General features: G+C 38.6%; 1 protein-coding gene across 6 annotated transcripts in view; it reads left to right on the top strand.

The window, feature by feature from the left end:
* The window catches only part of MFAP3L (microfibril associated protein 3 like), a 38,655-nt gene extending 26,881 nt beyond the window's left edge, over nucleotides 1–11,774 (top strand). For 5 of the 6 annotated variants that reach the window (XM_074338316.2, XM_019715166.3, XM_074338314.2 and 2 more), the window contains one exon: nucleotides 5,928–11,774. In XM_074338316.2, coding sequence (XP_074194417.2) covers nucleotides 5,939–6,862 — 924 coding nt within the window. In that variant the 5' untranslated portion in view covers nucleotides 5,928–5,938 and the 3' untranslated portion in view covers nucleotides 6,863–11,774. Of the gene's footprint in view, nucleotides 1–1,141; nucleotides 4,527–5,927 lie in introns of those variants that run through there. The other variant, XM_074338315.2, reaches the window with a different exon arrangement.
* The last annotated feature ends 7,449 nt before the right edge of the window (nucleotides 11,775–19,223 follow it).

The raw sequence follows: 19,223 nt of genomic DNA, 5'->3' as shown, positions 1-19,223 counted from the left end.
TACTCATTCAAGTGAATGTTGTATTTCACGTTTGCATAAACATTCACTGGAACTCTCATCACCTGAAAATTTTTATTTGAGTTGGTTTCAGGAAAATAACCCTCTTGTTTTGGCAGATTGAACTCTCCTCCTTGAAAAGCATGAGTGTATGGAGCTTAAGAGCCAAAGTACAAGGTGTGATCAAACAATATGGTGAATGTTTAAATTTAAAAAAAAATTATTACAGTAAAAGACACATTGCCATTCATCTCCCTCAAAATACTCCCCCTCGCTTCAAACACACTTATCCCATCATTCTTGCTACTCTCTGAAGCAGTTCTGGAAGTCCTCTTTCGTGAGTGTCTTTACTTCATCGTCCATCATGACAATGCTCTGTATCACACATCGCTTCTGGTACAGCAATTTCTGTCAAATAAAAACATTACGGTGTGTCCTCATCCACCTTATTCACTGGATCTGGCACCATGCGACTTCTGGCTCTTCCCCAAAGTCAAAATGACCATGAAAGGTAACCGATTTGAATCAATTCAGGACATTGAGGCAGCCACGACAGCGCCACTTAAAGACCCTCATGAAAGAAGGCTTCCAGAACTGCTTCAGAAAGTGGCAAGAATGATGGTATGAGTGTGTTTGAAGCCAGGGGGGGTATTTTGAGAGGGATTAATGACAATGTGTCTTTTACTGTAATAATATTTTTTTTATTTAGACATTCATCATATTGTTTGATCGCACCCTGTATAAATAGGATTGTAAACAGTTTTAATCTTCTACCACTTACTGGGGGTATAGACAAACCATACATAACTTTGTTTACACATTCACAGAAAGCTATCTCTAAGGAAAAAGAAATCCTCTTCTAATAAGTAATTTGAGGGAAAGTCTAAAAGCTTAGCATTTGGGTATAATGTTCATTTTTAATGCTCAGTAATCCTCAGGAAAAGCTGGAAAGATTTAGAATTTCAGTAGACATGGTGTTGGCATCTGTTTCTGGACTTTCAAGTTTTCTCCGCTGATTTAATTGTGGGTCAGAGAAGGCTTTCTCAGGGAATAAGGTGAGATGTAAAGGTGGTGTCTTAACTGGGCTATGAATGTGTGAGGTAGGGGGCTTGGGGATGGGGAGGGAGGAAAGCTTTCCAGGCAGAGAGGGAGCACGTGGGAAGGTCCTAAGGCACCTTAAGGTATGAAATAAGGCAGGTCGGGAAAAGTCCTGTAAAATGAGGGCCTTCTGTTCTCTTGCAGGATGAACATTCTTGCCCCAGATTCTTCTCCAGTTTTTTCTCTGCCCTACCGCTTCTTAATTTTAAAAATGGTTTGTCGGCTGCAGCAGCATACACTGGGTTCCCTCTTTTGCTCATATGCGCCCCCCCCCCCCCACCTTCCCACCCACACATACCATCTCTCTCTGGCTTTTAAAGTTCTTTCTCTTTACTCCCAGCTTCTTCCTGCCTGCACCACCCCCACCTGCCCTGGAGAGTACCTCACACCTCTCTAGGAAGCCTGTCCTCCTGTTCCCGTGTCCACCACAGTACATTGGCTACCTGACCCCCCAGTGGTTTGCTGGGAGTCTGTATCCCTGTTTGGGCTGGATCCTTTTCGCAGTCAGGGATCATCTTTGTATTTGCACAGTCTAGCATGGAACCTGTATATAGACAATTTATTCAATAATATTTTTTAATGCATGCGTGCACAATATAAAAAAAGATCACTGCCCTTCTAAAAATGTCAGTTTTGTTGTGCAGCATAGCACGCACTGCTGTATAGCTAAGAAACAACATCTGTTCGCTTTTCTTTATGCAAAAGACAGACTGTCACCACCACACCTCTATTTATGCGGGGGAGGTTTTCACATGTGATTCTCGTGCCTGGAGTTTCTTGGGGGAGACTGTGACGGATTCCTGGGTGAACTCTAGTCTCCTGTAGAGATGCAGCAGCCTTTCTCCTGCTGCCTGTGTCAGTTTTCAGTCTGGTCACCATACAGGACCAGAGTGGGAAAAGAAAGGATGGGAGGGGCGGTGAGCATTCCAAAGGGGGGAGCTGAGCAAGGCACAGGATATAAGTGAACTACCATCAAGAGTGTCAGGGAAATATTTTTACACTTAATCTTTCATATTATAGTCAGAAAGTAATGGTTAAACATCTGCCTCTTTTGTTTCCCCTGAAATCATTACATGAAGAACTGACTTGGCATTAGCTGCTGACATTTTAGGTTTTTATTTCTGCTGAAGGGATGTAGTTTAATGACAATTCAACCCATGACTCTGACGAATTCCCACTCAACTACAGTTTAAAATACATGGGAACAGGACTATGTAGACCCGCTTTGTGTATATATCACTGAAGGTTTCCTGTGACAGTCACTGTGGGTATTTTTATTTCTTCAACTTTCTGACAGCTGAAGTCAGGACCTTCCAGAATTAGTCTCAGGGCCAGGTAGTTATAGGCTGAGGTGAATGGTGGTGATGTGTAGCATAGGAAATGTTCTCAAGAGCATCCCGGGTGGGCAGGTATCATGGGAAATTCTTCATGACCCTGGGCGCCAAGCTGATGTGGGAGGATGCCCAAAGCAGAGTCTGTGCCAACTTCATAGTTTTCAGGCTGCATGTGGTAATAAAACATGCAGAAATCTTTATCACTAATGAAAGGTCAAGCTGAGGCTGAGAGGGAATATTTAGAGTCTTAGTTCCTGGGAAGTGATGAACGTATCAGCTTTTGAAAAAGGAAGAAATATAGGCGTGTATCACCTTTGCGGTTGGAATATTAGCTCTTTTGATGTGTGTGTGTGTGTGTGTGTGTGTGTGTGTGTGTGTGTGTGTGTATTGGCTTTCAAAGACTTGCTTTATAATCTGATAATAGAATGTTTAATCCAGGTCACATATGCATTTTGTCATATCATACCTGAGAGGAAGCTGAAGAATCATTAATATTACCTTCTTCCATAAAATATATATCACGTTTGTTTCAAGAGGAATCTAGAAAAGGACTGAAAACGACAGAAATGTCTTAGTGCCCTTGTCTTAGAGTGGAAACAGGAAATGGCTGCCAGGGAGAGATGTGGTCTCAGTCACTTAACTAGGGTGTTGCAGCTCAGATTATTGGTAATAACCCAAGTGTTTTAGGATTATAACATACAGATTCATTTTTGTCATAGTTTACAGTTAGCTAATACAGTCACTTCACAGATACATGGCTGGGCTTCAGACTTCAGGAACAAACTAAATTAATGATTGGGTAAAGTACATAAAAGATGTCAGTCTAAGGACCCACTGTCCTGGGCTAAAGAAGTAGAATAAGCTCCTAAGTAATTATCTGCTGAAAATCTCACAGTTTCCCCCATAAAGAGCCCCAAGTGTCCCCATAAGGTTGGGTTTGATTCCAACCTATGCCTCTTTTCACCATGTGACAAGAAACTTCTGAAATGTCTAAGTTGTAATCTGAATTGAATAGCTTGGAACCATGATAGATAAATACATGTCAGTAGGAACTTACAAAAAAACCTGAAAATAACTATAAAATTCAAGTTCAGAAACATTTTTAAACAGTCAGTAGAGGAGGAGCATTTGAGTTCTTGCTCCCTGACATACATCATCAATTTGGGTCAAATAAATGCATTCAAAAAAGAAATAGTAGAAGAAAGCATTGGTATGTTGTAATTAATACGTATTTTTGCATGTCATTTTTCTATAATAGTTAGAATACAATTATCACTAAAATTGTTATGTAGGTGTGAGGAGAAAGCTGTTTATATTACCATCAGATGTCTGCCTTCTTAGTTTAGTGTTCTTTTCTGCTTTTGTTCTTCTATACCCAGATTCAGACTATTCTGTCCTTGTATTTACAGATAATTCCTCCATTAAAAGAGTGGCCGTAGGGAGATTAGGAGGTGAATAAGTTCATCTCACCTTCTCACCCTCTTCTACCCTATTGCCTTTTATATTTTCCAATAAAAGAAGTGAAGTAAACATGAGAAACTACTACAAGTATAGTCTACAAGTAATTCTCTGGAACCCAGTACCTTCCAGAGCTATAATAAGTTTTCAGTCAACTAGAGATTTTTCCCCTATGCCTGCTCTAGTCTGCTTAATGAAACATGCAAAATTTAAGAAATGAATTGATAATTTCCCTTGCCTCTGATTAGTATACATTTGGATAAATCTGCAGCTGACGTATCACAATTCAGGTTCAGGGAATGAAAGGTGTGTAAGGCTTGCCCCTGCCCCAAATGAATGAGAGAAACTTGCACAGACTCGGTGCTTGGTTTGTTTATTCATGCACCTTCACAGAGACTGAAAATTCATTCGATTTTCCAGACCAGTGTTTGCTACTCTTGGGGAAAATACACTGGCTGAATTGTTAGAAAAGGGTTATTTAGGGACACCAGGAACCACTCTTCACAGATGTTCTTTCAGAAAGCAAAGTAATGTGACAGCATCTACTAGAGGCATCCTGCCAGATTCACCACAGCTAGCAAAGCAGGAGGGCCTTCAGGCCCCAGAAGGCAACTCATCTCTCCATCTGCTTCCGTAAAGGTTTGTACCTTGGAATATCGTCACTATGCTATAGCAGAAGACGCCAGCATAAAGGTCCTCTGTTGCTTCATTCCTTAGTCCCTTAAGACCCTGGTCACTTATGTGCTCATCAGTTAAAAAAAAAAGAAAGAAAGAAAAAGGAACATTTTACTTATTGCTTTTTGGAAATACCAGACTTTTCATTAGAATTAAAAGTCACTACCAGAAGGGAAGCAACAAATAAAAAAGATGATGCAATAATAAATACTTAAAAGGAAACTGCATGTTAAATTTCTCCATCTTTCAGGAGAGGTTCCTCTCGTTGGCTTAGGGAACTAGAGTGCTTTGATGGAGAAATGTCTACCTGCTCTGCTCCTCAGAACTCCCGACAGGTCTGACCTGGACTCTCCTCTCTCCAGAGGACATAGTAGGGAAGTGGTAGGATTTCAGAAAGGCTCAGACCCAAGACCCAGAAGCGAAACCTATTCTCATGATGTCCATGGGTCCTCTGACTTGCAGGTACACAAAGACTTAATTCCAACTAAAGAGTTTCATCGGATTCAGAACCTCATTTTCTAGGGCAATACTAGGTGCCTTCCAGGCCAGAGGGGGAAGGAAGAATGGCACTTATCACCATGCATTTTCTATAGTGTGAGGCTTACTTTCAGTTTGATGAGTCTATAATTTATTTGTGAGGCTAAAACAAATGGATGCTAATTCACACCCAGCCTCTGAATCTTCACATTATTAGCTTGCAACTTTAAGTAGCATAGACAAGTCATTGTAGATTCACAAAATTAATGACGTAACTATATTTTAATTAACTGAGGTCGTAAAAGGATAACTTCAATCTCAAATATGAGAAACCCACGTAAATAATTATAATTTAATTGATTTACTCCAGAGTTTATGTTGATCCTAAGCTACATTCTGAGAAGCATTAAACTCCCTAGTGAACATATATTCAATTGAGTCAGGCTGTCAGGCAGGTTAGAACATCGGATGCTGTCATTAAGGAATTCTCTAGTAAGAGCACAGTATTTTCCAGATTGTTTATTTTTCTTATTTCTCACTGGAATTACACAGTATGGTTTGGTGGTTAAGAGTACAGCTTCTTGAACTTGAGGTAGTTCATCTTCTAGCTCGACTGCTTCCCAATTGGTGACCTTGGGAAGGTGCTTCAGTCTAACTGGGCCTCAGTGTTCTCACCCTATAAAATGGGGCTAGAGTGTATACCTACCCCACAGAACTGTTGTGAAGATTAAATGGGGTCCTCCTACATGTCCCCTACGTGTGGTGCATAGTAAATATGCACTGTCGTTACCATTAGTAGTGGATGCTTTTCAGTAATGTGTGCGTGCGTAGTCACTTCAATGGCAACTGTAGGTCCTTTCTTGAATTCTCTCCTCTCCTTTCCGACAGGAAAATGGCAGATGCACGAGAGTGGCCTCCTCAACATCACGAAAGTGTCTTTTTCAGACCGAGGTAAATACACGTGTGTGGCTTCTAATATCTACGGCACCGTGAACAACACAGTGACCCTGCGCGTCGTCTTCACCTCCGGAGACATGGGCGTCTACTACATGGTGGTCTGCCTGGTGGCCTTCACCATCGTCATGGTCCTCAATATTACCCGCCTGTGCATGATGAGCAGCCACCTGAAGAAGACTGAGAAAGCCATCAACGAGTTCTTCAGGACCGAAGGTGCCGAGAAGCTGCAGAAGGCCTTTGAGATCGCCAAGCGGATCCCCATCATCACCTCAGCCAAAACTCTGGAGCTTGCCAAAGTCACCCAGTTTAAAACCATGGAGTTCGCCCGCTACATTGAGGAGCTGGCCAGGAGCGTGCCTCTGCCTCCTCTCATTATGAACTGCAGGACCATCATGGAAGAAATCATGGAAGTGGTCGGGCTGGAGGAGCAGGGGCAGAATTTTGTCCGGCACACTCCCGAAGGCCAGGAGACCACAGACAGGGACCATGAGGTCTACACGATCCCCAGTTCTCTGAAGCGAAGCGATTCCCCCACCGCCGACTCGGACGCCTCATCGCTGCACGAACAGCCTCAGCAGATTGCCATCAAGGTGTCGGTTCATCCACAGGCCAAGAAAGATCACGTGGACGACCAAGAGGGGGGACAGTTTGAAGTCAAAGATGAAGAGGAGACAGAACCGTCGGCTGAACATTCCCCAGAAACTGCGGAGCCTTCTACGGATGTAACATCCACGGAGCTAACGTCTGAAGAGCTTACACCTGAAGAGGTATCAGATAGAGTCCCGCCGGCAGCTCACCTGGAAACGACAGAGCCGGCAGAGGCACATGATAGAAACACCTGCATTATTTATGAAAGCCATGTCTAAAATCAACTCCGAAAAGCTATGCATATCAAGAAAATTCAGGGGCTGCTCCTGTAGTCCAGACGTAGTTACGCACTTGCCGCTAAGCCTTACCAGGAGACTCTCATCCCTTAGGTAGGAGTGATGCCATTTTAAAAGGGAAACATCTGCGTGCAGTTCATGTGACTGGAATTTCCCCAGTAGAAAAGGACGTGGGAAACATCTGGGTGCAGAATTGATAATATTGGACAGAAGGTGTCTGTCCATGTGATACAAATTTTAGAGCCCATTCTCTGCCAAATACCTTAATTGGCGATGCCCTTTTGGCAAAGAGTACACTACTGTAAGGTAAATTCTGAGTTCGAGCTCTGTCCAACGCACACTGCATTGCTTTTCCTTTAAAAACTTAATAGGTCTGCTACAATAGCAAATGCACGTATATGGGTTTGTTGCACTTTCTTCTCAGTTTTTATTCCTTCCACTGTTCCTTTATGATGGAGTAGTTGTTATAGTAATACTAATGGCTTTTTCTGGTTTAGTCCTCTTTGCCACTTTGTCCTATTTTCCCCTAGAACATTTACCTCAGAGGCTTTGGGATCAGTCCCAGATACCAAGGCTGATATCTACAAGTCGTTTGTAGTGTCCAAAGTAGTTACTAGGCTCCTTATTTCTGTCATTTCCCAGGCCCGCTTTCATACATTGCTTTTTTGTTTCCAGTGAAGCTGCTGTTGTGAAACTGAGAAAAACTTTGCCCAGGAATAGCACTTTAATAGCCAAATAAAAATGTGTTTACCTGTCTCATTCTGAGCTCAACTGACATATCAGGAGATATTGTCAAAGGTTCAATATACGCGCACTACCCATGGAAACTGCTGTTTTTATGTTTAAGTAACATCATCCTGCAAACAAAGACTGATTCTTTATCTAGGAAATTTATTGCTTCCAAAGACAGAGGCATTCAATGAATCCCTATAGGTTGTAGAATATTGGCTTCCTTAGAAGGTTGTGCAGGGACAATACGCCATCGGGTGACTCAAACACTTGATTTGAGACAGCAAATGTAAGGATCTGTAAAGTCATGTAACTAGTTCTTCTTAAAAACTGTATGGCTAACTTGTTGGTCTTCAAAGGGGGAGTGAAAGCTTAGGATAACAGTATAGGGAACTGTACCATCAAATTTTATTCCAAAATTAACTGAATTCTTTTTTAGTTTCACACACACAAAAAAAAAAAAAAAAAAAAAAAAAAAAAAAAAAAAAGTAGTTATATGCAAGGCAGAATGATGTTATGGGCAAAAGACAAAATTGGTCATCCAAAGGCCAACACCTTACCTGACTATGCCAGTACCAGCTGCCTGGCTTTGGGCAAGTCTGGGTTTCAATTTCCTTATCTGTCTAGAGGGGCAGGACTAGGTGAGCTCTGAGCACCATTTAAATGGTCTCACTCTCTCACAGAACCAAACCAATACTATCATCCTTGCTCGTTTTCACAATTACTTGAAAGATTTTCCCTCTTATCTCTGGATTCACCTAACATTTTTTTATGCTGCGTTACTTACTCAAAGAGGATCAGTTTAGAAAAACGTAGCATCTTAGTAAGTTGTGGATCTTCTCCCCCACAAAAAAATCATTAGTTTAGATTTAAATCTAAACTAAAAAGAATCTACAGTTTAGATTTAATTGTGGTGAGAATGAGTAGTTTTATTTCATTTGCACTTAGCAGCAAGGGACACACTAACTTTAAGTAGTTATAAGGATCATGGCCACGTCAGGTGTTGGGGTCATGCCATGGGAGGTTATGTGGGCCATGCTGGTAATCAGAGAGCAGACCCAGATGTTAAGTCTCACTCTGTCACTATCTGGATAATTGACCTTGGACAACTCTCTTCCTTATTCAGGGGTTTAATCTTTTTTCATCTGCAAAATACAGGAGTTGTACCTGATAGGTCACAAGACCCTTTCTAGCCCAGACATTTACAATTTCATAGAAAGTCTGTAATCTCCCATGATGGGCACCGCTGGAAGAGACAAGCAACATTGGGAGCAAAAATAGGTACATGAGATTGGCTGCTTTTGCTATCTAAACTTGACAGCAAATGTATCTGGCTCTATAGCTGAGGGTAGTGGGTTTGGCTTTAGAAACGGCCTTGATGGGTGTCTTTAATCATAAATAACTGGTGTGGAAGGCAATCTGAAAGACATGGAGCTTAATTAGACATCTCTTGGTCAGGAATGAACTGTTAGCATCTAGTTAGAAGTGACGTGGATGGTCACAGAAAGGAATCAGTAAGGAGCAATCAAGAGAAACCATGACTTCTGTTTGTTTTGGGCTCTCTGGACTGGGATTTTATATATTTGGGTTACAGAAAAAACTTATCGCCGACTCTTAGACTATAAACATTTTCCACCTGTTAATGGAGGTCAACAAATTGTTACCATAGATCTATACGTCCAAAACAACAGAGACTTAAGCTCATTTTATGATATTGTGTGAGCTTTCTGCCATTTTATTCAGTTTTATTCTACCCAAACCCATGTGCAGATTTCCATATGGAGATTATAGAAGACATCTATTCCATCTAGACATTGATTAGGGGTAAAAAGTTTAAAATGGGCAGACTTTTTATGAAGCAAGAGCAGAAATGTGTGACCAAAGAATAATGCAATTTTGGTTTTAGCTTCTTTAGACTAGAGAGATTATATAGATTTTTCAAAACTTTCCCCCTCTTTAAAACATCAAAAAGCTCTTGATATAATAATAGCCAACCTAAAAGGAGATTTGCTTACAGTGGAGATATTCCCCTTCCAGAAATTCTACACTCTTCTTATCCATTCTACAACTTCTTTACAAAGTGAGAAAGACTCTCCTGCTAGAACATGAAATGTAGAAGACCTCGTGACTTTCAGCTGATTTTTAAAGATAAACTGTTCAGCTTCATAGAAATTCATAGAAGTGTGTGTACATGTGTGCACACACACGTCAGGCTCATTTGGGCAGTTTTAAAAGCTTAAGACTAAATCCCACACCATGTCCTTTGAGTCTTATGTAGTCATTCTCAAAATCAAACGATTTCTGGTTTCTGTGTCATCTCGTCATATTTCTAGCAATTTTTTTCCTTGAAATTCTGAAAATGATTCAGATATGTGTGCATATTTAATTCACTTAGGTGATCTGTAAACTTGGATGGTGTTTATTCTAAATGGAAAAAAAAATTTTATACTGAAAATCTATGTAATTTATAATGGTTTTGTTTAATATATTATATTTTCGTATCTTTAGGGCACATCTATTCTCATCTTTTTGTATATCATACTTGGCAAAAAGGAATACTAATACTTGACTAAAATCTCTAGGAACCAAATGTAATATATAGCATATAGAAATCATTCTTAATATATCTGATTGTTCTCACCCATCCCAAACATTATTGTGCCATGTCATTATATCCAGAATGATTTGTCTCAGATGCATTCCGTTTTTCAAATCTAAGGCTAAGAGGCCTGACATCTCTCACAATGGATTCTGGAATCCCTTTCCCTTCTTTTTCTTTTTTTAACTGTTTGCTTCATTTTTAATTGTCTATGTTGTTTAAGCTTCCCTTGAAAGGGCAAGTGTGAGATAAGAAAGCAACTTGATGAAAAGACTGAATTGAACTATGGCTATGTAAGTTATTTAATGGACTGATAATTTGTTTTAAATCTAATGCTTGGATTGTTATTTATTGGTGATCTAGGACCTGCTCACTTCTCTAGCACACGAAGAAAATGTGAGGCACAAAGAATATTTGCGTGTTTTGTACAGGTACACTCTCAGTGTAGTGCAGCCAACACAAATCAGCTTAACTATAGAAACATCAGTCCCAACCACTGGAAGAACTGTTTTAGAAAGACAAATCAGATACCTTTTATTCACAGATTGAAATACAGTGTTGTATCAGTGCTGAAACTCTTAACTGGTATCCTCTGTGATTCTGTAATGTGGGTTTCCTCCCAGTGTTTGATTTGGTAAGAAAATGGAACATTTAACGTATCTTTCAGCTACTCCATTTTATACTTAGCACAGTTCAATGCTATCCTGTACCTGTCTTCACATAACCTTTTGACAGTCCCTTAAGACTATTATCCCTGTTTCTATCCTTGCTTTTAAACTAATTTATCGGTACTCTTTAAATATCTACTAAATCTCATTGTATATTCTTACACATACTTTGAGCACCTGATATCTTCAAGATATTAGTCCTTTTTACGTTCATCTATTCATTTAAAACTCCTTCAGCAGATAAAGTTCATTTTCCTAATGACTTTTTTAGGGTTTCTACAGTGATTAATCAGGTTTGGATTAAATAAATCAGTGGTGGGGGAAAAAAATCAAATAAAACAGAATTGCTTATTATGTTTTCCAAAAGACTGAGTGATTATCTGTTATACAAGAAAATGTCATATGAGGGTGATAATGATCATTGAGATTCTTTAGAGATGTCATTTTTAAGGCAGCTGATACTTAGAATACTACAATCAAAACTGAAGCTCTTAGAGAATGTAAAAATAGAAATCAAATAGTTCTAAGAATATTTTGGCAAAAATTATTTTTATTTAACCAGTAGCAAAAGCCTTCAAATGCATCTCTCAGACACCATAGATCTGTCTACTGTGAGTTTGGGTCAAAGAAGAGGCTTATATTTATGGTTGATTTGCTGTACATCTAGTTCTGGATGGCCTTCGTTAAAATTGAAAAATGAGATGAAAAAATTTATCTGGGCGGAAATGTCAAACTGGTAATTTTGTGAACTATAAGTGTTCACTTTTTAAAAATAATTTAAAGGTGGAAATAAATGAGTAATATTTAAATTGATGTTATAGTAGAAAAAAATTATGTGATCCATCCTGTATTTTGATTGTTGCTTTAATAAAGGGATTGCACATGTGTGCGGAATGTGTGTCGTGTCCCACCTGAAAGGCATGTCATTGTGCCCTGATTTACTCTTTCCAATGATATGATATCTGTAGTCAATTCTTATCCTGACTTTTTGCATCTGCGGCATATCTTGGGGAGAAGAGGAAAACTTAAATAACTTTTATGTAAAACTGCAAACTTTATCCAAATTCAGAAACCTTAACTCTGTCCTGACAAACTTTATAGCAACTTATTTTTATCTATATCAACAAATCATTTCTAACAGGTAACATCAAGCTTACTGTAGAGAATCTGAAAATCAGGAAACTCACATACCCAGAACTTTTCACGGGAGAAGTAGATCTGCCACAAAACACCTAGACAACACCAAATCTAGGTCAAATCAGAACATGCTAAGTACATAGGTTTCTCTGACAATCAGGAAGCTTCGAAAGCCACATTCCTCTCACATAAGACAAGATGTGGGACATGTAAGCGGAAACAAGAAAGGAGACCACCAAATGGGAAAGTGAGACAATGAAAAGGGCAGAAAGTATTTCACTGTCCTTATTTTACTGTAGACTAAAGAGGCAACCAAAAGTACTGAGTGAGTGAGTTACTTAGTAAACCATGCATGTAACTAACCATCCATAGATTTTTCTCAAGCAATAAAGGGTTTAAGAAAATTATGCTGGCATCAATAAAACCATTAATAATTGTGTCCTCATGAAAGAGAAAATAGGAAAGTTTTGTCCTAACATGGTAATTTTGATGGGTGCATATTTTCAAACCCAGAACAAACAGTTGCTAAGTTTTTCTGCAGGTTTTGGAATGCCATGTTCTGCATTGGCTTTAATCAAAGGAGCGAGGTAAGGCTTAATGTTAATCAGTAATTTTTAAAGGATACAGTCGTAGAGTTACAAAATAAGTAGGTTATCTGGTTTACCTAGCTTTCCTACAGCATGCTTAACAAGTAGTAGTTCAGCCCTGCTTGAAAACCTGACAAATAGGGCGCTCACTACCTCATGCAGTAGCATATTCTGTTGCTGATAGGTTTTAAACTCTAAGTCAAAAAAATCTTAAAAGTAGTACCACATTGGTTCTTGATGATCTGAGTTGAAAATGTGAGCTAGTCCTGCCACAATAAAATTTGCTGTCAATACAAAACTAAAATTATAAATGTATTTGTATAAAGGAGGTTTACAACAATTTGGGGTTCTCCTGATACCACATAAATTATATGCCAAGAGGTGCATACCCTTTTGAGTGCATGGTTTCTGTCAGCTGGCAGAAGTCAGGTGAATCAGGTGTTCCCCGCCCCCTCCAAGCCCTGAGATGACCTAAGGCTACAGCTCATTAAATAAGGGATGTGTTATTTTGTTAAACAAGCCAGAACAAAAACGAACAAACTAGCAGATTAATTGCCTCAGTAAATTACGGTTTGAAGGACCACTAGAATTGACGTCCTACAGGAAGTGTATATACGTATGTGTTAAGTGGCATATTAAAGTATTTTGAACTAGCAATTGGATTAGAGCTGGCACCAATTGCATTTACACTATTAGGTAAAATGAAGACTCCAAGGGTAAACTAACAATTTTCCTAAGGTACTGAAGAATAAAAAATAAGTTAAAAAAATATGAAGAATGATACAGCAATATGAATTTTTCAAAAAAATTCACACTACCAATGGAGTGGGTTTTCTTTAAATAGACTCTTGTTTTCAAGTTCATTGTGGAATAGGAATCCCAGTGAATATGTAAAAAAATCACTTATGCACAGAAGTCTAACAAAATTGGGGGACTTTTTGTTGTTCAGTATAAATGCTGTACAGCGTCTGTTTCCTGAAACTTACCATGATTCATATAAAGCTGATGCATGTTGGAGACCTGTAACGTGATCAGTGCCTGTGGTTTTAAGTCTGATTATTATGTTTACAGGTACTGCACACTTCCTCCCTTTGGGCTTTTGGTGGGGTGAACAATGTTTTCTCAAAGACTTAAGAAGATTCCTAATTCTAGCTGTCAAGGTTTTTACATGAAATGGGGAACACATGACAAGTGTTTCTGAAGAAAGATCAAATTCTTCTGTACCAGCTGTGCAGCTTGCCCACATGGTCAGCAATGTTTCCTGTTCGCTTCTTTGCTAGCGTTCTCTCAGCTGTTCGGCCAGTGGACCAAGTTACTATGCATGAAGAAAAATGCTTGATTCCAGAATATATTCTACGAGAAAATTCATCTACCACCATGTAGCAGACACTTTATCAGTTTATCATAAAACAGGTAAATTTTAATGCTGGTGATGTCTGAAATTATTTTAAAACTAAAACACCACAAAAATTATGACCTGGCATCATGTTTGTAGAAATGTCTTCATCTAAAGAAGAAGAAATTTGAAAGTGTTAAGAACTCAGAAATTGCAGAAAATTTATGATATTCTATTTGTAGGGAAAATAAATGATAGCTAACATAGGGAATCTGTGATCATTAAACTTTAATGTACAGAATATAACTTTCCTATTTTTTGTCATTACAGTTAATTACTTAGATACATTAATGATATTTCTTAAACTGCCAAATCCTGAAAAAAATTTAACCCCAAATTAAAAAATATATATGTATTATTCTTGTATCATGTTAACTATTTTATTTTACCTTCTCATTCCATAATGATTGAAGTGATTGACTTAAATTATATTTTACTTTCTGTGAATCCTTTGAAATTGATGATTGCTGTGTTTTGTACAAGTTCACTAACTCCATAACCAGACTACATTATTAATCAAACATTTTACTCATTTTTAATCAATGAAAGATTTACAATATGATTATAAAAGCAGAACAGCTGGATGATCTATAAATGTTTTATCCATAGCTTAAAATGGAAGAATTTCTGCTCTAACACAAGAATAAGACATTGTTATTATAGTACGCTCACAAATAGACTGAATGTTTTTGTCCACCCAAAATTCATAGGTTGCGATAGTATTTGGAGGTGGGGCCTTGGTGGTTGATTAGGTCAGGAAGGCAGAGCCCTCATGAATGGGATTAGTGCCCTTTTAAAAAAGATCCCACAGAGCTCCCTCGCCTCTTCTCCCATGTGAGGACACAGCTGTCTATGAACCAGGAAGCCAGGTCTCACCAGACACCAAATCTTCCAACACCTTGATCTTGGACTTCCCAGTCTCCAGAATAATAAGAAATAGATCTTTATTGTTTAAATCACTCAGTCTATGGTGGTGTTGTTTTTTATAGCAGCCTGAATGGACTAAGACAGGATGTATAGTAGAAAATGGAGCAAGAACACGTAAAACATACAATGTGTTCCCTCCAAGTCCTTAGGTCTGGATTTGGATTGCCTTTTTAAACACTTTCCTTGAGATTTTTAAAAAACACCTCAATATAAAATCAATACAAATATAGAATTATAAGCCTTCAGATTATTTTCATTCTTCATTAAACATTTACATTCACCAGCATAGAAAAATTATAACGTAGTCATGATTATTCTGTTTGAGCTCTCAAGAGACAGCTATGCTTTATAACACCAAATTTAGACTCAGTCCATTACCTAAACATAAAATTACCTCACTCCAATTAGGACTAAAAATGTATATGGTGAGCTGACCTGAAACTACTTGTTTCTGAACATGTATGTCTGCTCGTGTTACATGTATGAATTCTATCTTTCTAAATACTCTGAGCCTAGAATACAAAACACATTTCTAACTAGACTTTTCATTTCAAGATAACTGAAGAGTCACATGAAGTTGTAAGAAATAGTAGAGAGAGATCCCCTGTACCTTTTACCCAGTTCCCTCAATGGCAACATCTTGCAAAACTATAGTCCACTATCACACTCAGGGTGTCAACACTGATACAATTTCCCAGTCTTAATCAGGTCTCCCCAGTTTTACATGTATCCATTTGTGTGTGTGCATTCTGTTCTATACAATTTTATCATGTCTTGACTGTAGCCACCACCATGGTCAAGATACAGAACGGATACATCATAAGGATCCCTCCTGTTGCTCCTTTGTAAGCACACCTACCTACTGCCTGCCCCCGAACACGTTGTTGTTTCTTTTAAATTAGTAAACTCTACTTAGATAACTGAAGCTTGCCTGGAACCAATTATAATACGTGTGTTTTCCATAGAAATAGATTTAAATTGATCAGTTTCTTGATGCCTGATTTCCTGTCGCATAGTCTCAGGACTTAGGCTATGAAGACAGATGATTTCTGAAACACAAAGGAAGGACAGCCACATATTTGAAATTGTAGAAAACCCTTGAGGAGAGGACCTGAGGCAGCAAGAGGATGTGTGACGTTCAATTCACACCCTAAACTACTCTTACAGCCAAAAGATGCAGAACATAGAACAAAGGTGTGGTTTCTACATGTCTTTAAAAGTCTCAAGGAAAGAGAAATCACTCCCTCATGTATCTTAAAATGTCTAGTGCTCACCACCCCTCCAAAAGTTCCAAAACTAAGGGCATAGAATAATAGACAGAAAATCATGAGTAAAAGCTCCAACCACCTCTGTGATACTGGTGATTTTGTCAACCTTGCACTCTTCTCCCTTAATAAGACAGGACTTAGAATTAAGTGCCCAGCACCTAGGCCATATTGAGATATCTATCAATTCTCATGTTATATTACGAAAGCATTAAAGCTCTAGTAAAAATGTCATTTACCATCTCAAGCACTGAAACTAAGACAACTGGCCACAGTGTTGAGGGTAAAGAGCCTCTACCCAACTCAAGGGGAGGTACAAGAGGCAGATTCCTAAACAGGGTCACTTGAGGAGTTTTGAAAGGTCCTCATTCAAAACCACTGCAAGGCCACCATGAAAGAGTCGTGTGTCTTCAGAGTAACATTTTTCTCTTCTTATGCAAATGCCCTAGACTGTAATCACAGTTAGCCTCCATCAGGCATTATTAATTCATAGTATGGATTGGTTTAATCCTATGACTCTACCTAACAACCAGCTGAAATCTGAGCATGTAGGGGAACAGGAGTGTTGAGAGGAAGAGGAGAGTGACGTTGACTCCAAGGAGATTTCCAGGGGGCCTGGCCCGGGTGGGGGTCCTGAGCAGCCAGGAAGCATCACGCCTGCTGAACTCTTGGAAGCATAAGAGGAGTTGCCCAAGGGAACCATGAGAAAACTATAAAATCACTTCTACTTCATATGTTACCCAGAACCAGCCATGCTCAGATATCAGTGAATTTTTAAAAATATGGGAAATGGTGTGTTAGCTTACTTGAATCAGTCATTAAAATTATATATATAATATTTATATATATATTATTACCTAATTTCTTGTTAAGGAATCCCTCCAGTTTTATCCTTGTTCTCTCCTCAATAACATGAACCTCAATGTCTAAAGTATTTTGGTCTAAGCTAATCAGCAGTGTCCTGTTATAAAAATTAAGTTATTAAATCATTTCTAAGAAATTATTCCCCGTGCTAGTAGAGGACAGACTTCCAGTTAAGTAGCAATATTAAAGCATCTTTCAAATACATTTTTATTTTATGATACATTAATTAGGATACTTGATCTCCATCAATTCAAAAATGTTCTTTATAATTAAACCACATCAGAAACAGTACTGTTCTGTATTTTTCATTCAAAACTCAGCACTAAGCACAAGATCTGCACACCATACTCTAAATTTGATAACCAATTGTATTCTGTAATGCCTACGTTTTGCTCTCTTTTCTCTGTATATTCTGTATTTCAGTCTTACAAATTGTTTATAGTCATTTATTAACAGTGGGGTGTAATATGTCCTGTCATTTTTTTTTCAATCAGAGAGTATTTAGATAAAGCCAGGAAAACACTTAAGTGTTTTCTTTGGATTCCTCTCTATAATAGTACACACCCTTCTTCCTCCCTGTCTTACAGGCAGTTTAACCTAATAAACTATCACGTTTTAAAAAATAAAAAAAGTTAAGTAATTTTTCCCAAGACCATAATAGATTCTTCAGCTACTAGACTGTGAACACGATACAGACAGGAATTGCATTCATATCACCACAGTGCTTTCCAAGGAACTGTAAAAGATTACTGGCCTCTAGTAAATGTTAATTAAATGAAAACAAATATATCCTCTAGCTAACCACAATTTATTGGAATTGGATTAAATGTCTTCGTACGTGAAGGATACAAAGCACATTTTGAAGAATTTCTTTGAACCTAAAACCATCCCCCATTCCCAGGATGGTTTTTCTGGGTGGATTTCTTTTTTTAAGAAGAGGGTCAATTATATGGTGACGGAAGGAGAAGTGACTCTGGGTGGTGAATACACAATGCAATATATAGATGATGTATTATAGAATTGTACACTTGAAACATACATAATTTTACTAACCAATGTCACCCCAATACATTTAATACAAATTTTAAAAAATAATAGACTATAATTTAAATTTCTTCCAATTTTCTTTTGCACAGTAACCTCATATTTGAAAGAGCGGTTTAAAAGTCTTTTGTCCACTGCAGTTATGTCACCGTAAGACAATTTTTTATAATTAGAGATCAGCAGTGAATTCAAGAGAAAGGAATTGTGACAGTGAAATTACTTCTGTGTCATTATGTATCATGTTCTCTGCAAGCACTTTACAGTCACTGGAAGTCTGAGCATTATCAAACCACATCCTTTGTGCAGTGCAGACATTGGCAGGGACAGTCAATGGGCCCAGTTATAGGATAATATATTAACTGTCCAGATTGCCCTGGCTTTGTTCTAGGTTTCTTTTACTTCAAACACAAAACAAAATAAAATTGTAGTGAAAAATAGGAATGGAGAATCCGGTGCCTGGAGCTTGTGCTATCTTCTTCTTAAATCTTCACCAAGGCAGACTGGCTGCATTGGAAAATTAATCCACAAACAGCTGAGTTTAAATGTTCCTTTCCTAAATGATGAAGAGTTTTTCTTCCCTAATTTGCTTTCAGAGCCCAAATAGGACAGCACTTCACATGGATCTCATAGTGCGAACAGGAAAAATGTGACTCATTAAGGGAATGACTTCAAGATCGAGAAGGCATTGCCTGTAATTGGCACAATATAGCAGTATTGACTCCAGAATCCCGACACTGCGTAGTCTGGTATTGCCCTCATTCATTTCTCTTTACACAACCAGCTCCTGTTATTTGTGACGAGCCATAGTCATGCCATTCATGGGGAGATGAAGGATTTCTGCAGTTTGTTGGGGCTTCATTTTCTCAAGGAGTCACCATTTCCTCCCCTACCTCATCAGAGAAATCCAGTTTTGCCTTGACTTTTTATGCCCCTCCATCTTGGTCCTGTTATGGGGCAAGCTGGACCAGGTATCAGCCCCCAGTGCATAATGAACACCTTTGTTTTCCTCCTATCTTGAAGTTACCCAAATGCTTCACAGGTAGGCTGGTGCTCACGTTTACACAGGCAACTACTGAATCCACCCCAGGAGATACTGGCTATCACTGGTTCTCATATTTCTGCTGCAA

Source organism: Rhinolophus sinicus, chromosome 15, assembly GCF_057876585.1.
Source record: "Rhinolophus sinicus isolate RSI-liver-muscle chromosome 15, RSI-T2T, whole genome shotgun sequence".
NCBI classification, from domain to species: domain Eukaryota; kingdom Metazoa; phylum Chordata; class Mammalia; order Chiroptera; family Rhinolophidae; genus Rhinolophus; species Rhinolophus sinicus.
Note: the sequence above shows the minus strand (reverse complement) of the source record. Positions and strands in the feature narration are given on the sequence as shown.